This window comes from Centrocercus urophasianus, unplaced genomic scaffold (genome assembly GCF_019232065.1).
Source record: "Centrocercus urophasianus isolate 14NV4802_14NV808 unplaced genomic scaffold, USGS_Curo_1.0 seq_12, whole genome shotgun sequence".
NCBI classification, from domain to species: domain Eukaryota; kingdom Metazoa; phylum Chordata; class Aves; order Galliformes; family Phasianidae; genus Centrocercus; species Centrocercus urophasianus.
Genome location: NW_024884364.1, coordinates 48,143,424 through 48,163,311, shown reverse-complemented (window position 1 = coordinate 48,163,311; position 19,888 = coordinate 48,143,424). Strand labels below are relative to the sequence as shown.

General features: G+C 40.4%; 1 protein-coding gene across 3 annotated transcripts in view; it reads right to left on the bottom strand.

Annotated features, from left to right (window-relative positions):
• Positions 1–5,933: 5,933 nt before the first annotated feature.
• ARHGAP6 (Rho GTPase activating protein 6) overlaps positions 5,934–19,888 on the bottom strand; it is a 299,714-nt gene continuing 285,759 nt past the window's right edge. For all 3 annotated transcript variants that reach the window (XM_042810524.1, XM_042810525.1, XM_042810526.1), the window contains exons 10-13: positions 16,613–16,710; positions 10,339–10,601; positions 8,835–8,915; positions 5,934–8,000 (exon numbers count right to left, since the gene is read on the bottom strand). In XM_042810524.1, the coding sequence (XP_042666458.1) occupies positions 7,294–8,000; positions 8,835–8,915; positions 10,339–10,601; positions 16,613–16,710 (1,149 nt within the window). In that variant the 3' untranslated portion in view covers positions 5,934–7,293. The remainder of the gene's footprint in view (positions 8,001–8,834; positions 8,916–10,338; positions 10,602–16,612; positions 16,711–19,888) is intronic.

Here is a 19,888-nt window from a genome sequence, read left to right as displayed (position 1 = left end):
ACAAAATACTCAAGTGTTTTGCCTAAGCCGTGCCTGTCGGCAGGGGCAGAAAATAAAACAAAGCAAAGTGTGCATTCAGTGAGAGCCTGGCAAGATGGAACGTGGAGCTAAGAGACGCATCCTGAAGCCAGGATGGAGGTGGCTGGGTGCCAGCAGGGCAGCTTCAGCCAGGCTTGTTGCTACTTGCAAGGCCAAAGCCCAGGCTTAACAGAACTCAGAAACTCTACGGTAAAATAAGGAGTCCAAGAAAGACCATGTAAGACCAAAGTGCTCCTGTATCACAGATATACATGCAGAGTGAGCTAATAAGGCACTACAATACTCATGATAAATACTAAATGCTAAACTGAGGAAGCGTGGTCCTGACAACTGAGTAGTGACGTGGACTTGAACCAGCTGAAGGAAACAAGCCAGAGAGTTGGGGTCAGTGGAACAGAGTGAGTCAAGTTGGAGGTCTGTATCTTGAGGAGTCCCTCAAGGGTCAGTACTGGGACCCGTACTATTCAACAGACTCATCAGTGTCTTGGATGAGGCAGTAAAGCGCACTGTGAGCAGGCTTGCTGATGCCACAGAACTGGGAGGAGTGGCTGACATGCCTGAAGGCTGTGCTGCCAGCCAGCGAGACCTAGACAGGCGGAGAGTTGGGCGGGGAGAACTTTAATGAAATATAACAAGGGCAAGCATAGGGACTTGTATCTGGGCAAGAACGACCCCACATACCAGCATAGGTTGGGGACTGACCTGTTGGAGAGCCGCGTAGGGGAAAGGGACCTGTGGGTCCTGGTGGACAGCAGGGTGACCATGAGCCAGCAACCTGCCCCTGTGGCCAAGAAGGCCAATGGCACCCTGGGACATAGTAGAAGGGGCATGGTTAGGAGGTCAAAAGAGGTTATCCTGCTTCTCTACTCTGCCCTGGTGAGACCGCATCTGGAGTATTGTGTCCAGTTCTGGGCCCCTCTGTTCAAGAAGGACAGGGAACTGCTTGAGAGAGTCCAGCACAGAGCCACAAAGATGATGAAGGGACCAGAGCATCTCCCTTACGAGGAAAGTCTGAGGAAGCTTGTCTTGCTCCAATTCATAGGAGGGAGATGAGGTTCTTTTAATATCTGTATACCCGGCGTGAGATTAAGAAACAACGGTTCATATGTTGTTGCATCCAGTTCATTACCAAACCTTATCAGGGAGACGGGGAAGGGAATGAGGGCGATAGAAAAGGTGGAAAAGAAGCAGGAGTTGCGTAAAGCGGGGAGAGTCACCAGCAGGATCCAGCAGCGGTCCCGTTGCACGGCGTTTGAAGGTCCCAGGCAGACGCAGCAGGGGAGCGGGCGAGAAGCAGCGTGGCCGGCCTTGGGCAGCAGGCAGGTAGGCAAAGAAGTCGAGGAGCCAATCCTTGAAGCAGCAACAGCGGTCAGGCAGCAGGCTCAGGAGAGTTCGACAGTATGCAGGAGTCACCTCAATTGTCAGGAATCCCTCCTCTTCTTCATGAGGAATCTGTTGTCAGAAACCCATCCTCATGGTTTTCAGTTCCTCTTTTATCCTCCTTGTTCTCCTGCCTACATGACAAGGATGGGCCTTGAGCAAGAGTCATTGAGTACCCCCTGAGAAGGCCATCATCCTGAGATAGGTCCGCACAAAGGAGCACTTCTCAGCCTTTTAGCTGCAGCTCATCTCGCTCTCATTGCCCCTGGCCTTGCCCATCTGCGTCCCCCAGACAAAGGATCTCACAATCTTTGCCCAAGACTTGCCTGGCCTTGTTCATCTGTGTCCTTCAGACAAAGGATTTCACAGTCCTTGCTCAGGACTTGAACAAGTCCATCTGTGTCCCCAGCAAGCTTTGAGACACAGAAGTTAACAGAATAATCTCTTACACCAAGAAAAGGTCATGCCTGTGCTCCCCAGTCCAGTGACCACACGCATGTCTACCAGTGCTTTTCTCTCCTCACCATGTGTGTGAAACCCCTGTGTGTTGGATACGCACTAGGGGGAAAATAGAAAATAAAGACTCCCATCAAAAGATAAGGGTGATTTGTGGTACCTCCCTTGTTTAACAAGGGCATTGTTAAAAAAAAAAAAATCATTGTTTTATTTCAAAATAATAATTAGGAGATGGTCCAGAGGTCAGGGCTCAGCTCCTCACTCATGGCGTGTAGTAACCATCCAGCTGGCAGCACTGCTCAGCTGCTTTGACATGCTCTTCTTCTTCCTCCCAAATGCAACTGTGGACAGAAGTAGTTATAGACACTTCTCCCTTTTCACCTCTATGACACCAGAAGTCCAGCAGCTCGAACATTACTCAGCAACAGATAGAGGGAGGATTAAAACCTGTCTTTTTCAAGGAAGATTTTTATCTGCTGTTCTCCTTTTGTCTCTGCCACTTGGGATTCAGCATGAGTTAACACCTTCACTCCTGTGTTGCTGAAGTGTCCAGCTTGTTAGCTTTTATAAATACCCTATTCATTTCTACATTGGCTGAACTATTAATAACAGGTCTGTGGAAAGAAATGGCAACAAGCCCTTCAAAACATGCTGCAAAGAAAGGTTCAAGGAGACTGTATAGATAATGAAACAGAAATACCTCTCTCTCTCTCTACACTGAATAGAAAGAGAGCCTAGGAGAAACTTGCCCTGATCACCTCTAGGGTTGCTTTAAACTTCAGAAAAGTCACATGAATACTACTCTCAGAGATGCCCATCTTGTAACCAAGCACTCTACCAGCCCTGAATAGCTCTGTGGTCCCTGCAGCACTATCTGGACACCCAAATACCTTCCCCTAAAGCAACTGTAGCACAACAATATTTTCTGTTCTCAATGGTGCCTTAAAAGAGCATGCTGATGTCAAGATTCCCTTTAATACAACATCACCATTGCTTTGCAGATCTGTGAGGCTACAGCATCATACAATGATGACACTCTTTTCTTATTTTGAGAATTAATTCAAAGGAAAAGGAAAACAAGAGGCAGAGAGAGTACAGGGACACTCATGCCCTGTACATTTCTGAGAGAAGAAAGAAGTTCCTGACCCTCCACCACGCTACCAGCACCACATAAGATAGTGATCTCTAGGAAGGCTAGAATTGAAGATATTGATCCCATGCAATGCTATAATGTGATGGAAAGCACAAGAAACAGCAAGGCAGCAAAGTCCTATGCTACAGTGAGAATAAACCCAAATACAATAGGCATAAACACAGAAACAAAGCAAAAATATTGCTTACCCTTAAGAGGCCTCAGGTATGTAGGGATCTCCAGCAAGAAAACTTTACCTCCACTGTCAACCCTTATGAGGTCTGGGAAGGGGAGGATCCTGGCTCCACCCCTTCTGGTCACTCAGGTGCATTGCATGCACCTGAGCTCCCCTGGGTTGTCTTTGCCTTCCCACCAAGTGTGCAATCACTGTTTCAAGCCATCACTTTGTATTTCTGCTATATCCTGCTTCTTGTGAAACAACAAACTGTGCTCCTGATGTACACAACAGGGCAGTTGAGATTTTTCAGGCATCCATGCCAGTAGTTGAGTTTGTGTAGGTTTGTAACACTCTCAAGTGCTTGGCCAGGCTGTTGCCTACAAATGTAAGTGGCAAGCTCTGTGCTTTCATCAGTTATTTAAACAGGCTAACAGAAGGCTGCTGCTAGAGGGGACAGTCAGTTTCATCCTTCCTCCTCAATCATCTCTGACCTTTCCTTCTGGGCCCACCACTTGTGAAAGTCGCTGAGCTACCTGAATTTTATCTCCATGTTTTACAGAGCAATTTTCAGCTGCAGCAACAAGCCCTGGGATTCCTGCCACAACTCCAGAAACTGATGGGAGGGAGGGAGGGGTTGGGGAAGAAGATACAACATTTCCCCCAGCAGCAGAGCACAGTCTTGGTCCCATCTTGTTTTCAGGAATAGAAGCAGAAGTAAAATACTATTCTAATTTTTTCATTTTTCCTTGGCTCAAAGGATTCCCACCACATTTGCTTTGTATCTAGAGCTGCACTGATTGCTCTCATTTTCTTGTTCCTACAATGGAAGAGAGGAGCAACCCCTCTAAACTGGAAGTAACGCTTCACAGCCATGTAATCCTCTTTTGAAGTTCAAGACAGACATCAAAATAAATCCCATCACTGATTTCATCCTGGAATGAAAAGTATCCAAGTCCTCAGCAGGCTTCCCTTGCTGATGTTGTATCACCCAAAATAAAAGCCTGAGCTTCCAGGTTACTCAAGTTTTCATTGCTTTGCCTTCCTACCACCTTGGTTATCTTTCTGTAGCTGAAGACACCAACACTGATACAGACATGTACACAGAGCATGAACTTTCAACAGGGACTGGGTCCAGCAGCACTCTTGTAGTGGGGGCTCTTCATTACAAACTTTACACTTTCCCTTTCTTACACTGTGGCAGTAAGAATCCTTTCACTTCAGACTCAAACACTCCAGTAGTTTCTGGACCATCTAATGGAGAGAGGGCCTTACAAATCACCCCCGTAATTCAGTTACTTAGTTCTGTTTTCCACATCTGTCTATTCCTCCTATGTTTCAGATGCTAAAAGTTACAATAAAGGTTTCCTTCTCACAATGTTTCAAACAGTTAACTGGTGTTTTGTTTTTTTTTTCTCCTTTGTTTTGATCTTTGGTATTTTGGGGAGCAGGAGGACTTGGAGGTGAAGGAGAGCATTGCACATCTGCCACATCATTCAACAGACTTTTCAAATGTTATTTTCTTGTCAAAGTATTTTGCCCAAGTCTAACAATTTTTCAACCTCCAGCTAAAGTGAAGGAAGGGGCTTTTGCTCTGTCCCAGCCCTATTCCTTACACACACATAGCAAACTGTTAACTTCCCCAAATCCACTGAAATGAAGGCAACCAGAATAAACTTACTGTTGAAACAGAGAAGTGTTAGATCTTACCTATCTACATAACAGGTACAAATTAAAACCACTGCATCCTTAACTTGCTTGTGATATTTTACTCTGTAGTATTCAAGTGAAAATAGCAGACAGAAATGATTCATTCTGAGTCAGAGTTATTTTTAAATCATCAGAATTTATTCTGTATGATTTCTTCCATGCAATTGTATACTGAAATGTGGGCAGACGCATTGTCCTTCGGCAGTGGTTTGCTTTTTTTTCCCCGTTTTTGCATATATACCAAACAGATGCTAATATATACCTATGTACACATCTACATAGAGAGAGGCACTGGCAAATAGGAATCTTTTTATGAAGCTAGGTAGCCATTAGACAACTTGCTAAAAGTGATAGAAATGTGCAGATGCTGCTATATGTAGAAAGGGAATTAAAATGAAGTGCATCTTCTACAGCAGGGTTTGCACAATGCCTGTTTTTTAGAACTGCTAGGGAGCATTAATTCTCTGTAGCAAGTATGCATCAAACCTGGGACAATACTGAGGCAAGATCAAATGATGACAATTGCTTGTCAGAACTCTTTTATTGTCCTTGCTTGTATTCCACTACTTATCTTTTAAACTTACTCTATTTTTTTCCTTTTTTTTCTTTTGGTAATAAATTGTCATAGAGGTGCTGCAACAAGCTACACACGAGACTTTTCCTATCAACTCTAGCATCAAGGGACAGAGCTGAGATATATTCTGAACACTATTCCATATTCCTATAAAAGAGTCAGCCAGTGAGACAGCACAGTGACAGCCAGAGGCAAAATCCTCCCCTTTATACCTGGATTGGTGCCGTTATCACTTCACTTGAGAATACGGCAACGGGTAGGCTCCCTGTAGGATGGAGTTTAAGCCTAGAACATAGGTAAAACCTGGGATCTCATATATTTAAGTCATTAATGAAAGTGATCTTTAAGTGCCCTTAGCCTTTTAGATGTTTTTGGCAGAGACACTCTGGAATACAATAAAAACACATCAATTTTTACACAAACTTTACTTCAAAACAAAAAAGGAAAGAGCAAAAATATGCTCATTGTTTTGTTCAGCCTTTTATTCCATCGTTATGGCACAAGATAGAACTTAAAGACAACATCACTGAATACGTCTTCAACGTCATTAAGACTAATAAGTTTTATAAAATTCTTTTGATATGATACACTTTCCCTTATCAAGTGATAATAGAATTTCCTCTAGAATACTGAAGTACATTGCCACCTGCTGGCCAGAAATGCTTTTGCAATTTGAAAACATTGACATTTGACAACGCAACATACAGTTATCAAAGAAGTACTAATGACCCAGGCTTTGGCACAATATTTATAGAAACACAGCTGTGAACTTCTCATATTCACTTCCAAAATTTAGTGTGACCCCTTTTGCAAATATCTCCGTCTCTATTTCTGCTTTGTCTAACTTTCTTCACAATGAAGCCTTGTTATTTTAAAGGAAAAGCCATATTCTTTCTCTACCGTTACACAACTCAACTTATTGGGATTGGTTTTCTAAAATTTCGATTCCAGTTCATTGTTTTAGAACAATATATAAAGTCATACATTTATAAATATATATATTATATCCTGTATACATAACATTGTTTTTCCTCTAGACAGGTAGGGCAGACCTTTGCGCTACATCTTTCATTGATTTAGGCACGGCCTTGTTCTTATTTGATTCCCCAAACCACTTCCTCCAAGAATCTAAAAAAAAAAATATTTTTAACACTTACCTTGTATCAAATTTTAATTTTGTTTGCAAATATATTTATAAGAAAAAAAAATATTTGGTATTCCCCCCCTCCCAGTCACTACTACCCTTATAAAATATATGGCTTTTCATGTTCCACTCTATTCTAGTGTTTTTCAATAGGCAGTGAAAAGAAGGACAACGTTCCCCTTTAGGTTTTTTTCCCAAGCACAGAAACCAGCTTGTGCACTTCCTATAGAACTCCAATGCGTATGACGGTAATGTAAGTGCAGTGATTTTTATAAAAGCAGTCACGGTCGATTGACATCTGTATATGAAAACATAATATATGATTATCATACAATACCCATTACAGAATATACAATCATCAAACTGCAGATATATAAATACATTTTAGCCACATCAAAGCAACAGTTTTATCTTATAAACAGCGTATGTATGCATACAGGGTTATCGGACTAACATTTCCATCTTCTTCTTTTCTCACAAGCTTGCTGAAAAACAGGAACATACTGTATTTGTAAATAGACTGCTTGCCAGTGCTGTTAGGAAATTAAAGTGAACGAGATTTTAAAAAATTATATGTAACTTATTCGGTAGAAAACGAACAAGCACCCCCCAGTTTTCCAATATCATCACTGTTTTCCTATGAGAGGGAGCATAGGTGCGAGCGGCAGTTCCGTGGAGTCCGATCATACAAGGGTCTCTGGGAGGGCATCAGGGTTATCTGCTGATAAAAGCTCCCAAATTTGCCACCTCTCTCTTTGCCAATCGTGCCAGTCTGGCTCTGAAACATTTTTACTGTTCTGACTGCGAGCCGCCGTCGAATAGATGTGACCTGCTTGGTTGTGCGGGGCCGGGCGCTCCTGCTTGGAGACGGCCTGCTCGGGGGCTTTGGCCACAGGCCCTCCAGCTGCTCTGGTCCCTGCACTTTTGTCATGGCGCTGAAGTCTCCACAAAGAGTGCAACGTTGAAGAAACGCTCGATCGCTGCGACAACGCAGAGCTTGCTTTGGGCTGCCCAGGGTACGGAGGGGGTGGCCTCTCTTTGCTGTAGGAGGGCTTAGCCGTGCTCTGCGAGCAACCCGCGTGCGAGTCATGCTCACTGAGGTCCTCCACACTGCTTAAAGTCAAGTGCCGCTCCGACTTGGAGCGTGACTGGTCCAAACACCTTCCTCCGGCTTCGATGTGCGGGTTACTGCATACCCGAGACATGGCAGGCTGGAGCTGGCACTCGGGAATGGCGGCAGTTGTCTGACTCCTGCGCATGACTTGCCTGCCATGATCCAGTTCGGAGGAGCTGCCCTGCCACCGAGGAGAATATATGGAGAGGTTCCCTTGTGAAAGAGAGCACTGTCCAGGCCGCAGCAAGCTGCTTTCGTAAATGTTTCCGTAAGAACCTGGGGGACAAAGTAAGAAAGATGTCAGTCTGCAGTCATTTACACGGCATTCTACAAGTCACTGCTTTTTCCTTGTATCATATCACAAAGAGAGAGAGGGATTTTTATCTCCAGGCTATGCAATTAAAGGCTTAACAGCCCCACCACTGCCTGAACCTGGGGACACGGAGCAAGAGCCTTGGATTTATTTTTCAGGCTATCAGACTGAGGATGGAGTCAGGCTCTTATCAGTAGTGCCCAGTGCCAGGAAGGGAGGCAATGGGCAAAAACTAGAACACAGAGGTTCCTTCTGAACACCAGGAAATACTTCTGTGCTGGGTAGGTGATGGAGGTGATGGAGCAGTGGCTCAGGCTGCCCAGAGGCTGTGCAGTTTCCTTGGATGGCTCCTCTGTGGAGCAGGTGCAGATGGGAGGAATACCGTAGGCAGAACAGGGCAGTGACTTGTCAAGACCATGCGGGCCACCAGCAGGACCAGAGTCCAGAGCTGCAGCTTCATGGGCTGTGCTCATGCCACTTCTGCAGACACTTAAAAGTGCCCACTGTGTACACCTTCCACAGTGAGTTTCAGAACTATTCAAACTTGTTTTTGAAGTAACTTGAAAATGATTTTTAAAATTGTCTTCTAATAATTCAAAATGCTGCCACGTGTGTAAAATCCTTGTGCTTTTCTTCATTTGATTGAACAGCAAACTTTTAAAAGTCAGTGGTTTACATACACATTTAACTCTTGGCAACATGAGCTGTTCTACTAATTTCACTGCGATTTCTCAAAACCCAGAAAGTGCTTCTGCCTTTGTTAGCTTTGGTCTTAAAAGTTCTGAGAAAGTTCTGACCTGCAATGCCTGTGTCTTTGCAGCCACTTTTCAGCGTTGAATGCCAGGTTCCCCAGATATCAAAATGATCTTCTGAGACATCTAAATAGCAAGAAGAGTAAGAAGAAAAGGATGAATTCATTAAATCATTATTTAGAAATATGTAAATGGAGCAGTAAATTAAATTTGCATAAACCTTTATGCAAAGTTGTATGTATCAGAGTTATCAATGTCTGCTAGCATTGGGCTCACTGTGCACTAGCACCAACAGACCAAGTGTATGCACCTACTCACTGTTTCAAGCTCAGATCCTGTGAATGAATTTAGTGAACTCTGTATGAGTGGAACACCTAAATTTGCTGATAGAATGAACTTTTGTTTGTCCTCTGCTTTATTGAGGAATGGAGGCTTTGGATAAGAACAGGATGAGTAGGCCAAAAGAAGTTAGTTCGTGTGCTTCCCAAAGGGAAAGAATGGCAAAGCTCCTGCAAGGAAGTGCTGTCACAAAATAGATTTAACAAAACCAGGCCTCATTCTGAATTCTAATCTTTCTGTACCATTTTCTAATTCCATCTGGCAGAAAGAAATTTTGTAATTCTTTACAGTTTGCTATCATTGTGATACATGTTAAAGTCCAAAGAATGGTTAGTATGATGAAACTTTGTGTCATTTCTTGTTCACAACTTAGCAGGAATCTATCCACGTTTTGAAACCAGTCCAGAGATTTAGATGCTGAACACAGAAGAAAAATGCTCAATGGCATTTACAAAGCTTACCACTGGGATAGTAGTCTAAATGCCATTAATTCCATATGGAATTAACTGCCTAACCACTACTTCTGAAATAAAATAATACTACCAAACAGCTCTCTGCACCTCTAAACACTGAAATTCCTTTAAGTTTGGCTCACTATTCGTGTATTTCATGAAAGTAACTGTTAACATTTTTTGACATTTTTAAATGAAAAGTATCTGGCAGAGCTGGTGAGCTATCAGCTTTAATAAGAGTTCTTTACAGAAGAAATAATTCAGGTGTGCAATCCCTAAACAGGTATGGAAACTATGGATCCCCATGCTGGTACTGCTAGGTGTGTTATTGGTAAAAGACGTAAAGCTGTGCAGCTCAGCTGTGTTCTCCAGTGCAAAGCAGTTGAAGTCATTCTTTTCAACTGCACAAAATTTACAGCTTGACATCTCAGACTTTTCCAAAAGCTGGGGCACAGCACTGCAGGTATTACAGTCCTGGCAAACAGAACTAGAAATAACAGTCTTGAGCATGCTCAGAAAAAGGTTGAAAAGCTGGACATAAAGAGTTCCTTTTCCTATACAATAGCTCCAAGTTTTGACAAATGCCACACTAAAACCACCCCTGAGAGCTGGCTGAGCTAAGGTCAGTCATTACCTGTGGGGCTGTTACACTACAACAAACTCAAGTCCTGATAGATGATAATAGAGAGCAGACACTTTTCAGCTACATCAGAAACCCCTGTCAGTCACTTAGAATGAGGAACACGAGTAGGATATACCTTTTCCAGCCTGTGATGCAGAAGAATTCTCCTTTGTTTTAGGCTGCAAATGAGCACCCAGTGCGTACTGTTCCTGTGCTCTGTACGGCTTATCTGGGCTGTGTGCAAGTTCTTCTTGTGCTGCCATCAGCGAGCGCTCAGACAGTACGGGGGAGTTGTTGTCATACGGGGAGACATCTCCGCTTGAAGCTTTGTTGGAGTCTGTGGAAGAGTGCCTTTCTCCCGTGGAGTAGGAACCTTCTGACCGCAGCATCTCAGGGCTTCTGGGAAAAGTTGTTAAATAAATGAGGTTAATAAAAAACGCTTCATGTTCACAGCAACGCGTGCACTTTGACGTCACACAAATAAAATAAAATGCAACAGTATGGTCACAGCTGCTGAAATGAAAACACTGTGGAAGCAGTAGAAATGAATTTTCCACGAGTAAAACTTACGCCATGGAGCGGCCAGCAGGGGCCACTAAAAATCAAAAGATGCTGCTTTCAAGAACGAAAACAATAAAAACCAAACGCTGTACAGTTTGTCACAGGAAATTAAACAGCGAATCAATTCCTTATGTTACCTTGACCATTCTGCTTGTTGCAACAATAAATCTGAGGGCACGATAGGGAAGATCAGTTTGACGATAAGCAGTATGCTAAAATAACTTGTTCTGTTTTACAGTAATATACAGTCAGTGAAAGCCAATACTTCGCTCATCTCTCGCACTGTAAGCAGGACCCTCTTCTGGAAGCATCCAGAGGTAAATATTCTATGGAGGACTAGCTGTATCTCTATCATATTTCCGATGGAGGCAGCAAACAACTGGCTTTAATTTTGACTCAAAATAAGCAAAGCCCCCAACAAAAACTACATCCCAAGCTCAGAGAGAAACCTCTCATTTTTAAGGTGTGTTGAAAACATAGATGATTTCTCATATTGTTACAGTTTATACTAAGCAGACAGGAGACAATCTGTGAGCACACAGAACATCCCAAATAATATGGAGAAGTCCTCTGCAACCATACTTTATCCCTGTCAGTTGCCCCTCACTTGCATTTTTGTTACTCATCTTTCATTTCTCCGAACCTCGATCTGTGTTTCTTAGATGCTAATCTTTCATCTGCTCTTGTCTTGAGTCAAACTCCTTTTATCAGTGACCTCACATTAATATTTGCTGTAATTGTACATGTTATGACAGAGGGTCCTTCTTGTCATGTATACTGAGAATGATCAGCCTTTCTTAGAGCTAAATCCAAAGATGGCTTAAACCGAGCGAGCAACTAAAGCACGTTATTCATTATGGAACAATAACCCTCTTTCTAGACAAATGAAGTAAAACTGAAGAAGGAAAATAAAAAAACACACAGTGGTAACACAGGCCAACCGCAGCAAACTGAAGCTTGATACACTGATACTGACAAACCTTAATACCACTTTCAAGCTGTTTCTTTCCCCCTCATTGATTTACGAGTGCTATATCTTCAACTATAGAATATATAAACTCAACATTATTAGTATGTTTTGCAATACTTAATTTTTTTCTCAGTGTAAATGGAGACATAAAGTGTTGGGATTTAATTATGCTTTCTCCTAGTTACCCCCCAGCAAAGAAACCAACACCAAGCTGACTCTGAGGCTTAATCAGGGCCAACTTACAAAATGGGAGCTGCCATTTGGCTAAATAGTACTGCTCCAGGCTTCCCAGAATGGCTGGCACAGTAATGTTGGAGAATCATTAAAAAGAAATTGTAAATCATGTTCTCAGATGTGTAGCTTCCTAGCTGAAGATGAAGACAGGGTGAATAAATCTACAGCTACTGAAGAATTGTTACGTACTTTATTTACATACTTTAAGTTTCTAAAATGCTATCACAAAATAAACTCCTTCCTCTTTTTTTTTATTTTTTATTTTTTTTAATTTGTTCCTTATTACTCCCTCTCTCTCCTCTAAATTCTATAGAAAACCCAAAGCTGTGCAGTGAATGTGAGTCAAAATGAGATCCATTTAAGTAATATTTTGAGAGCCTTTGAAGAGTCAGAAAGACCTGAGAGAAAAGGGGAGCAGTGTAGCTATCTGTAGATTTCCTGTGATTGAACGTCTTTCTCTTCAGCTTTCTAGACTGAGTGTCATCTAAACCTCATCCTGTTAACATAAAGACATACTTAACACTAACACTGACAGCAGGAAGGTTTGTCACATGTACATCTTTGCAGGACCAAAACCTAACTGCGTTGCACAGGGCAAAGAAGGAGGTCTAGCCCTGCGTAGCAATGGCAAGGTAACACAAGGAATGAGGGCAAAGGGAAATGCAAACAAAGGATGGGGGAACAAAAACTTGAGCTTTGTGAAACACCAATTTAATGTCTTACCTTCAATGACCTCTTATAGTCTATCTTGTCTCAAGACAGAGCTCCTGATAAAAATGTACTTAAATGGAAACTGTCAAGCCTTTGAAAACTTCAAGCTTCTAACCTCATTTACAGTTTCTGCTAGTAAACTCACACAATTATTTATACCTAATATCATATTCAAATTTGTTTAGGAAAAAAAAAAAAGTTTTAAAAACAAAAGAAAATGCCTGTAGACTAAGATTATTACTGTAAGAAACCTTAAAAATGGATTGAATACTTTGAAGCTGTAAATTGATCTCATACATCTGCTTTACTTACATAATTTTAAGATGTTATTTAAGAACAAAAAAACTTTCGCTCACATCTTTCCAAATAAAGAACGAACTCCCATATATTCCTTAAAACAAAAATTTTGTGTCTGCTTGGTTTACAGTTTGAGTTCATTAGCAATCAGATATTTACTAAAATTCAGAATTCATTTTCACTTGAATGGTTGTGAGACTGTCTACCCACACATTGGGGAGAAAAATACAGAAGCAAAGTAAATCCTGCATGGGGTACACACTCACCTATATGCAGTCTTTGAATAGTAGATTATGTATTACCAAATGTCAGAAATGGGAAAGCAAGTAAAATATTTTCTGCAGGTTTTGAACTACATTAAGGAAAAGATTTAAGAAGTGGTTAAGTATCCCCATCTGACTGAAAGGTGTGAAAGCTGCAAAAAGAACCTATAACATATTTGTTCAAAAATACTGTCGAGTTTTCCTTTTTAACTGGCATCCTTCTGTGTTTAAGTATTAAGTAAGTAAATACATGTGTAAGTTTAAGTAAGTAAATCCATCAGAGTCTAGCAGTATGAGTGACTTGCAAAAATTTTAGTAACAGTAATTACTTCCATGGAGGACATTCCTACATTTCCAATGGTGCCTAGGTCATCAAAACAGGAAATCTCATTTCAGTTTTGGCAGAAATCCTTTTCTGCAATACCTGAATGCTTCTGAGAGGAAAACCAATTATATGAAGAGGCAAACCATACGAAGTGCAATGACCTGGTAGCATGAAAAAGCAATTTCCATATACATCTGAGGTACCACCAACAAAACAGCTTCTTACAGGACCGGTTGCTACTGTAACAGGATGGAGGACTCAATGATTCAGGAAGCCTTTGCAGCTCTGTACATGAACATACTGTATGGCCTATTGTATGGCCTCATCTTGGATGCCACAGGTTAAGGTGGATTAAAACCTATCATCACCATCCAAAGCACTTGAAAATTCTATGCATTTAAAGCACACTCTAAAATTACTCTCAAGCCACATTTGCTCTATTTGCTAACCTCGATAAGTGATAAATACTCATAAGAAACATTTTATTTTTGTCTTAAAGATTCTTCATCTTACAGCTGGAAACTGCAATTCCATTGTCATTGTCAAGCCAACATACAAAAAAAGCTAAGTCATCCACAAAAGCAGCCTTCATAATTGCTGCCACTGGTAATTAGTGCTTTACCACAACCATGTTCCACAAAGTCCCTGACACACCATTCATGATGCTCAACTCTTAAGAGAACTGAAAGATGAGGAACATCTGATTTGTCCTCCTTGGAGGAGGAAAAGAAATTGTGTTTTCTGTCAGATTAGAATGAAGAAAGCATTTGCAATGGCCTCAAAAGCAGAGATGGGAGAGCAATTGCAGTAACAGGACCTTCAGAGCAAGTAATATGACATTAAAATCTTGAAGTTGATTTCACACACTAAATTACACAGCCAACTAGCTTTTCTGATGAAGATTCCCTTGAGAATATCTAAAGTTTTCTGTTCCATAGATCCAAATTTGGAATGTCATGTCAATAAAATTCCAAGAGCTGTATGGACATATGTTGGATAGTCATTGCAATGAAGTCAAGGCAAGTATCTCCTTGTTTTCTGCTGCCTCACACTTCTTACAGAATAGATAACCAACAAATGCATTACCTCAAAGTCAGTATTACGTCCTGAAGAAAATCAATCTCTTAAGAGCATCACACTCTGAGCAATAACACTGAGCAACATTCCCTCTAATTTCGTGGAATATCTTAACCAAGAAGTTGTAATGACAGTGAAAACATGTTTCATTAACGTTAAGAATAAATCACTCATATGATATCAGAGTAAAAGACAAATGAGAAATTGTTTTTCCCATCTCAGTGATACTTCACCTGTCCACTACTAAAAATACAATACATTGGTAGTAGCGTAGCCATAATGTTCCTATTTGGATTAGTAACCTTTTCTTACCAAGCTGGTCTATGGTGACCAGCTGTCCACAAAACATCTGTTTCTTCCTGTAGGTGTGCATGTTGGCTGAAAATTAAGGATGCTCATGGAAAGGTCAATCAACTTAAAATAAACAGGATCTAACAATAAAATGTTTCACTCACAGTTACTTGTAACATAAACTTATGCTCAATTAGTATGTGAATGCACATGTAAGATACAATTTTACGTCTATTATATAGATTGTGAACTCCACCATGAAGGTTTTCACTGTGTGAAATACATACAAATAATATGATCATTTCAAACTGTGGACTTGAAGAAAGAAGTCTCTACAGAGTATCATATTATTACCATATGTCATGTGATTTGCGGTCTTGGCCTATGGTAAATGTGAAACAACTGTAAAAGACGTCTAAAGTAACAAATTACTTGGCATTTACTGTGAACTAAATACATACATAGCTAGTTGCTGTCAGTCAGATCACATTAAATGAAATTATTTCTTAACTGCAGTACACTATAGAAACACAGACAATTATCACAGATCAGATGATATGTGACAATTTGCTTGTGTTATGTGTTCATGTGGCTAAACTAATGAACTAGTAACATCCTTTACAACACATGATATATTCCACATGTTGGTTTTTTTTCAATTTTTGTAATTGAAGTAGCCTTTTCCCCCAATGTATTAATTGTACTTTTTCTTTCATACATCTTCCTTTGAAGCTATGCACACCATTACAGTACTGTCAAAAGTACAATGTTCAGAGGGAGAGAAAAACAAAAACATAGCTAACTGTACAGTTTCCATTTTAATTATAGTTTAAATGCACTAGGCACTTCCCACACACACACAGGAAGACAAAGTCTAATCTGTTGCAGAGACCCTAGCATCTAGGAAACCTCTTAAAAATGACTTAAAGCAAGCTGATAAAATTTTGTAATTTTGAGAGTTTGGCATATTGGGATTCACTACAATAAAGGCAATGACTGTGTAATCCCATGAGAAAGCCAGGAGTCCTGTTAATCCAAATGTACAAAGTCATAGCGTTAAGGCACATGAGTGAAAGCAAACAGAAAGCATACACAAAGTTGGAATATGTTATGTACCATAACCGCAATAGTGACTGGTGTGATTCTTTTTCTCTTCAGATATTTCACAAAGTATTCCATTAAATAATATCCAAAGAATTTTCATAAGCCTGCTGTTGCAACAATTGACATGTTTACAATGCCCTACCTAGTTCACAAGTGTATACAATAGAAAAAGAACAACAAACTGGTCAAACAGTTAGCTGTGATTGTATTAAGGCACTCTGGGGTGTTTCCACTTCCTCTTACTGAAGACTACAATAAACCCAAGACACGAACCAGCCAATCACTAGAATACATCCTGCCAGATAATAGTGCACTGAATACTTTTATGTACATCTCATTCTGTTCTCTGCAGCAGAACACAATCTTTTCTTTGAACCAGGAAAACAAGACTTGTCTTTAGAAAACACTGTACAGGAGTCATAATTTCTTTGGCAGAGTCTGTTTAATGCGGAGGATTTCTCTACTCCACTGTAGACAGTGCAGAAGAGCTGCGGAAAACCACAACCTTTAGAACACTTCCAAGGGGAGATAGAAATTCCCAGCAGAAACAAGGATGATGAAAGAACTAATTACTCACGATGATTGGGAAGCTTTCCTCCTCAACAAATAGTCCACAACATCTGGGTCAGTCTCTAATAGGCTAATAAGCACTTCGTTCTGTAGATCAGGGGAAACCTATGAAGAAAACAAAAAATAATTAACTGGAGATAAACATTCCTTCCACATACATTCATTTTGGTATAATGCTTAATCTGCAAGATCAAGTACAATTACACTTATAAAGAGTACATAAAACAAATATTCAGATGCTCCCACTTAAAAGACATTTCATGTAACAGATGAAAGTAGGACTGAGGACCACTTTGCTCAAAGGCAAATGCTGATTACTGTTGAATATCCTATTGGTATCCAGTTGAGTATTATAACAACAGTGGGATTATTCATGTACTGCAGTCACAAAAGCCCCAGTTTAAGGTCCTTATCTTACATCTCCAATCAAAGATCTGGAGATACTTAAAAATTTCAAATCCAAGCAACTGTGTATCACCTGTTTTTGAAATAACACAAGATGTAATTACACAGGAAGGAAAATGTTTCTTCACATATTCCATGGCATTTAATTTATTTATATCCCTCTCACACAGAAATTTCATGGTAAGAGCTCTATCTCTGAAGTTCTTCCGTTGTCCATTCTTCCATTTCAGTGGTAGAGGTAAACATGAAATCTTCAGATATCTGGATGGCCAAATTCTAGGATCTAGAAGAACTTAAATTCTGCTTAGGGCCTGATTCATGACAGGTATTGCTGCAGGCAAGACAATCTCAGCAAGGGGTCATCAACTGTGCAATCTGCTTGTGGATGCAATTTGTCAGAGCCTGTATCTTTTGACCTTCAGGTCACACTGCATGGGCCATTTATTCTCCCCGACATTTACTGGGAAATAGGAATAGAATTACTAATAGATTCCTCAGGGGAATACCTCAGTTTGGAAGGAACATATTTAAGAAGTCAAGTAACAGAAAAGACATATTACTTTGATAAAGGAAATAATCTGAAAATAAATGAAGATAGTCATCATTTAATTCAAACTGACTCAAATTGTTTATGAAAAAATTGTGTGACTATGACTTTCTTTTAAAAAATTACTTTTGACTTCTAAGCTGGAAAAATTTCTTAACAATGGGCAATCGTATACTAGTCTTTAAATAAATTATCTTATCTTTGTAGTAATACGTTTTTGAAAACCTGGTGCTGTGTGATTTTTCAGTTCAGACAGCCTTTTTATACAGTAGAACTCAATCCAGACAAAATCTGAGTGAAGCAGGTTTCAGGCCTTTCTGCATTTAACTTACTATTCACCTTAGAATCAAGTTGTTAAACATGTAAGAATCCACTGAGAGGAATTCATCTGAAACCAATTTCTATCGGTTTGGTTAACTAACTTGGAAGTGTAGAAACAATATGTGTGTAAACAAATTTATATTTATAGAGAATTACTATATGGACATCTCAGGAAGATGACAGAGCTGACATTATTGAAGTAACTGCTTAGCTAGCAATTACGGCTGAGTAGGTGGATGAGAACTTGAAGTTAAGGGACAGAGGGTAAGGCAAGGACATGCAGAAGCCAAGGCACCACTGAAATAACTGCATCTGTTCAGCAGTCCTTGAGATGCCAGTTGAGATGCCAGGACTGATCAGAAGGCTTGGGGCTGTTAGGAGATAATTTTGAGATATTAGGGCATCACAGCTATTGAGGCATAGAAGGGCGGAGGGACCCTTACAGTTGTTGTCCCTGGATACTGAAGTGTCACAGAAAGGCAGTGTGTAAGTGCCTCCTCTGTGGTGAAACCATAGCAGCCTCTAACAATAAAAATAATAAATTTCAGACTCTGCATACTGCTTCTTTGCAGGAGGGATGGATTTAGGCACTAGGCAACATAACTGCATGGCAGAGCTGCTAAAAGCATAACCTCTCTTCTTCATCCTCCACGCCAACCCAAAGCCAATGAGGGAAAGGGTGGCTGAGTTCAGCTTCCCTGGATTCAACTGCTGGGCACTGTTCAGAGACTAGTAAAAAGCAGCACCTTGAACATTCCAGCAACACGTACTAATGCATCTCTAAGACTCACTGAAATGGATAGGAATTGGATATTAAAGTCATTAACATCTATGAAGTAAGGGTAGTATATCTTCTATGCTATATCCACATTTGCATATTACTAACGTTAATGATAAGCAAAGCACAAAAACACGTTGGCATCAATACACTATATGTTATTGCTGTAGCTGGATCCTCATGTCCAGATGTTTTTCTTTTTTTAAATAGCACAAATGTTAAGTATAAACAGAAGTCCTGGTTTGGCTCCACTCGGATAGATTTACAAAATGAATTGTTGCTGCCTGATTTCAAATGATCAGAATTATACTACAGTATAATGTATGAGTATTTTCATTTCTATGCATCAATTACCAAAGGATGCACTGGGTTAATTATCTTCAGAATACACGAAGTTCCTCTGTGCTGCCTAGGAGAACATGCAAAAGTTGAAAGCAAACCCTAGGATAAGCTTTGTAAAACAGTAGCAGTGAGCAATTTGACAGTCCTACAAATCAAATATCGCGTGCGATTCTAGACATTACTCCTGAAAAAACAGAGAGATCTTGCCATACTATTTGTTGAGCAGTGGGAACGGGCAGAGTAAAAGCACCCAGAGATGCTCATCTGTTAGGAATTTCTGTAAATTTTACATCAACATTCTTTCAGCTTTCAGGAGAGCATCTGTGATAGGTTTGATTCTCTCTCACATGCAGCTAACCTTTCATTCTGAAATCTGATTTTAAACTCCCTCTACTATCTGAGAGTCTGCTCTAAAGAACAAAGAAAGCTTCTCTCTTTTTCAACACTGCAGTTAACTTTCAGCTATAAATTCAAGCACTGAAAAGGTAAAGGAATAAATCTGTCAAAATGAAAAGACACCATAGGTAAGGTTAGCCTAATCCTAAACCCTGCTATTTCCACACTGAACATGTGTCTGAAGTATGATGTGCTGTGCTGTGAAGTGTTCTTTAAGAAGAATAACAGTAAGATATTTCAAGTATTGCAGGTATTCTTATTCAAGTATTATTTAAAACTTGTTAGTGCCATCCATGCTCTGGGCAACAGAACTTCTCACAAGTTCTGTTGTCCAGAACAGAACCTGTTCCCTGACTTTCTTCTCGCGCTTTGGAAGGAAAAACAGCACCTAAAGTTTCCTCAAACTGTGAAAAGCATTAAAAAAAGAAAGAGAGAAAGAGAGGAGGGAAGAGAGGAAGAGAGGAAGAGAGGAAGAGAGGAAGAGAGGAAGAGAG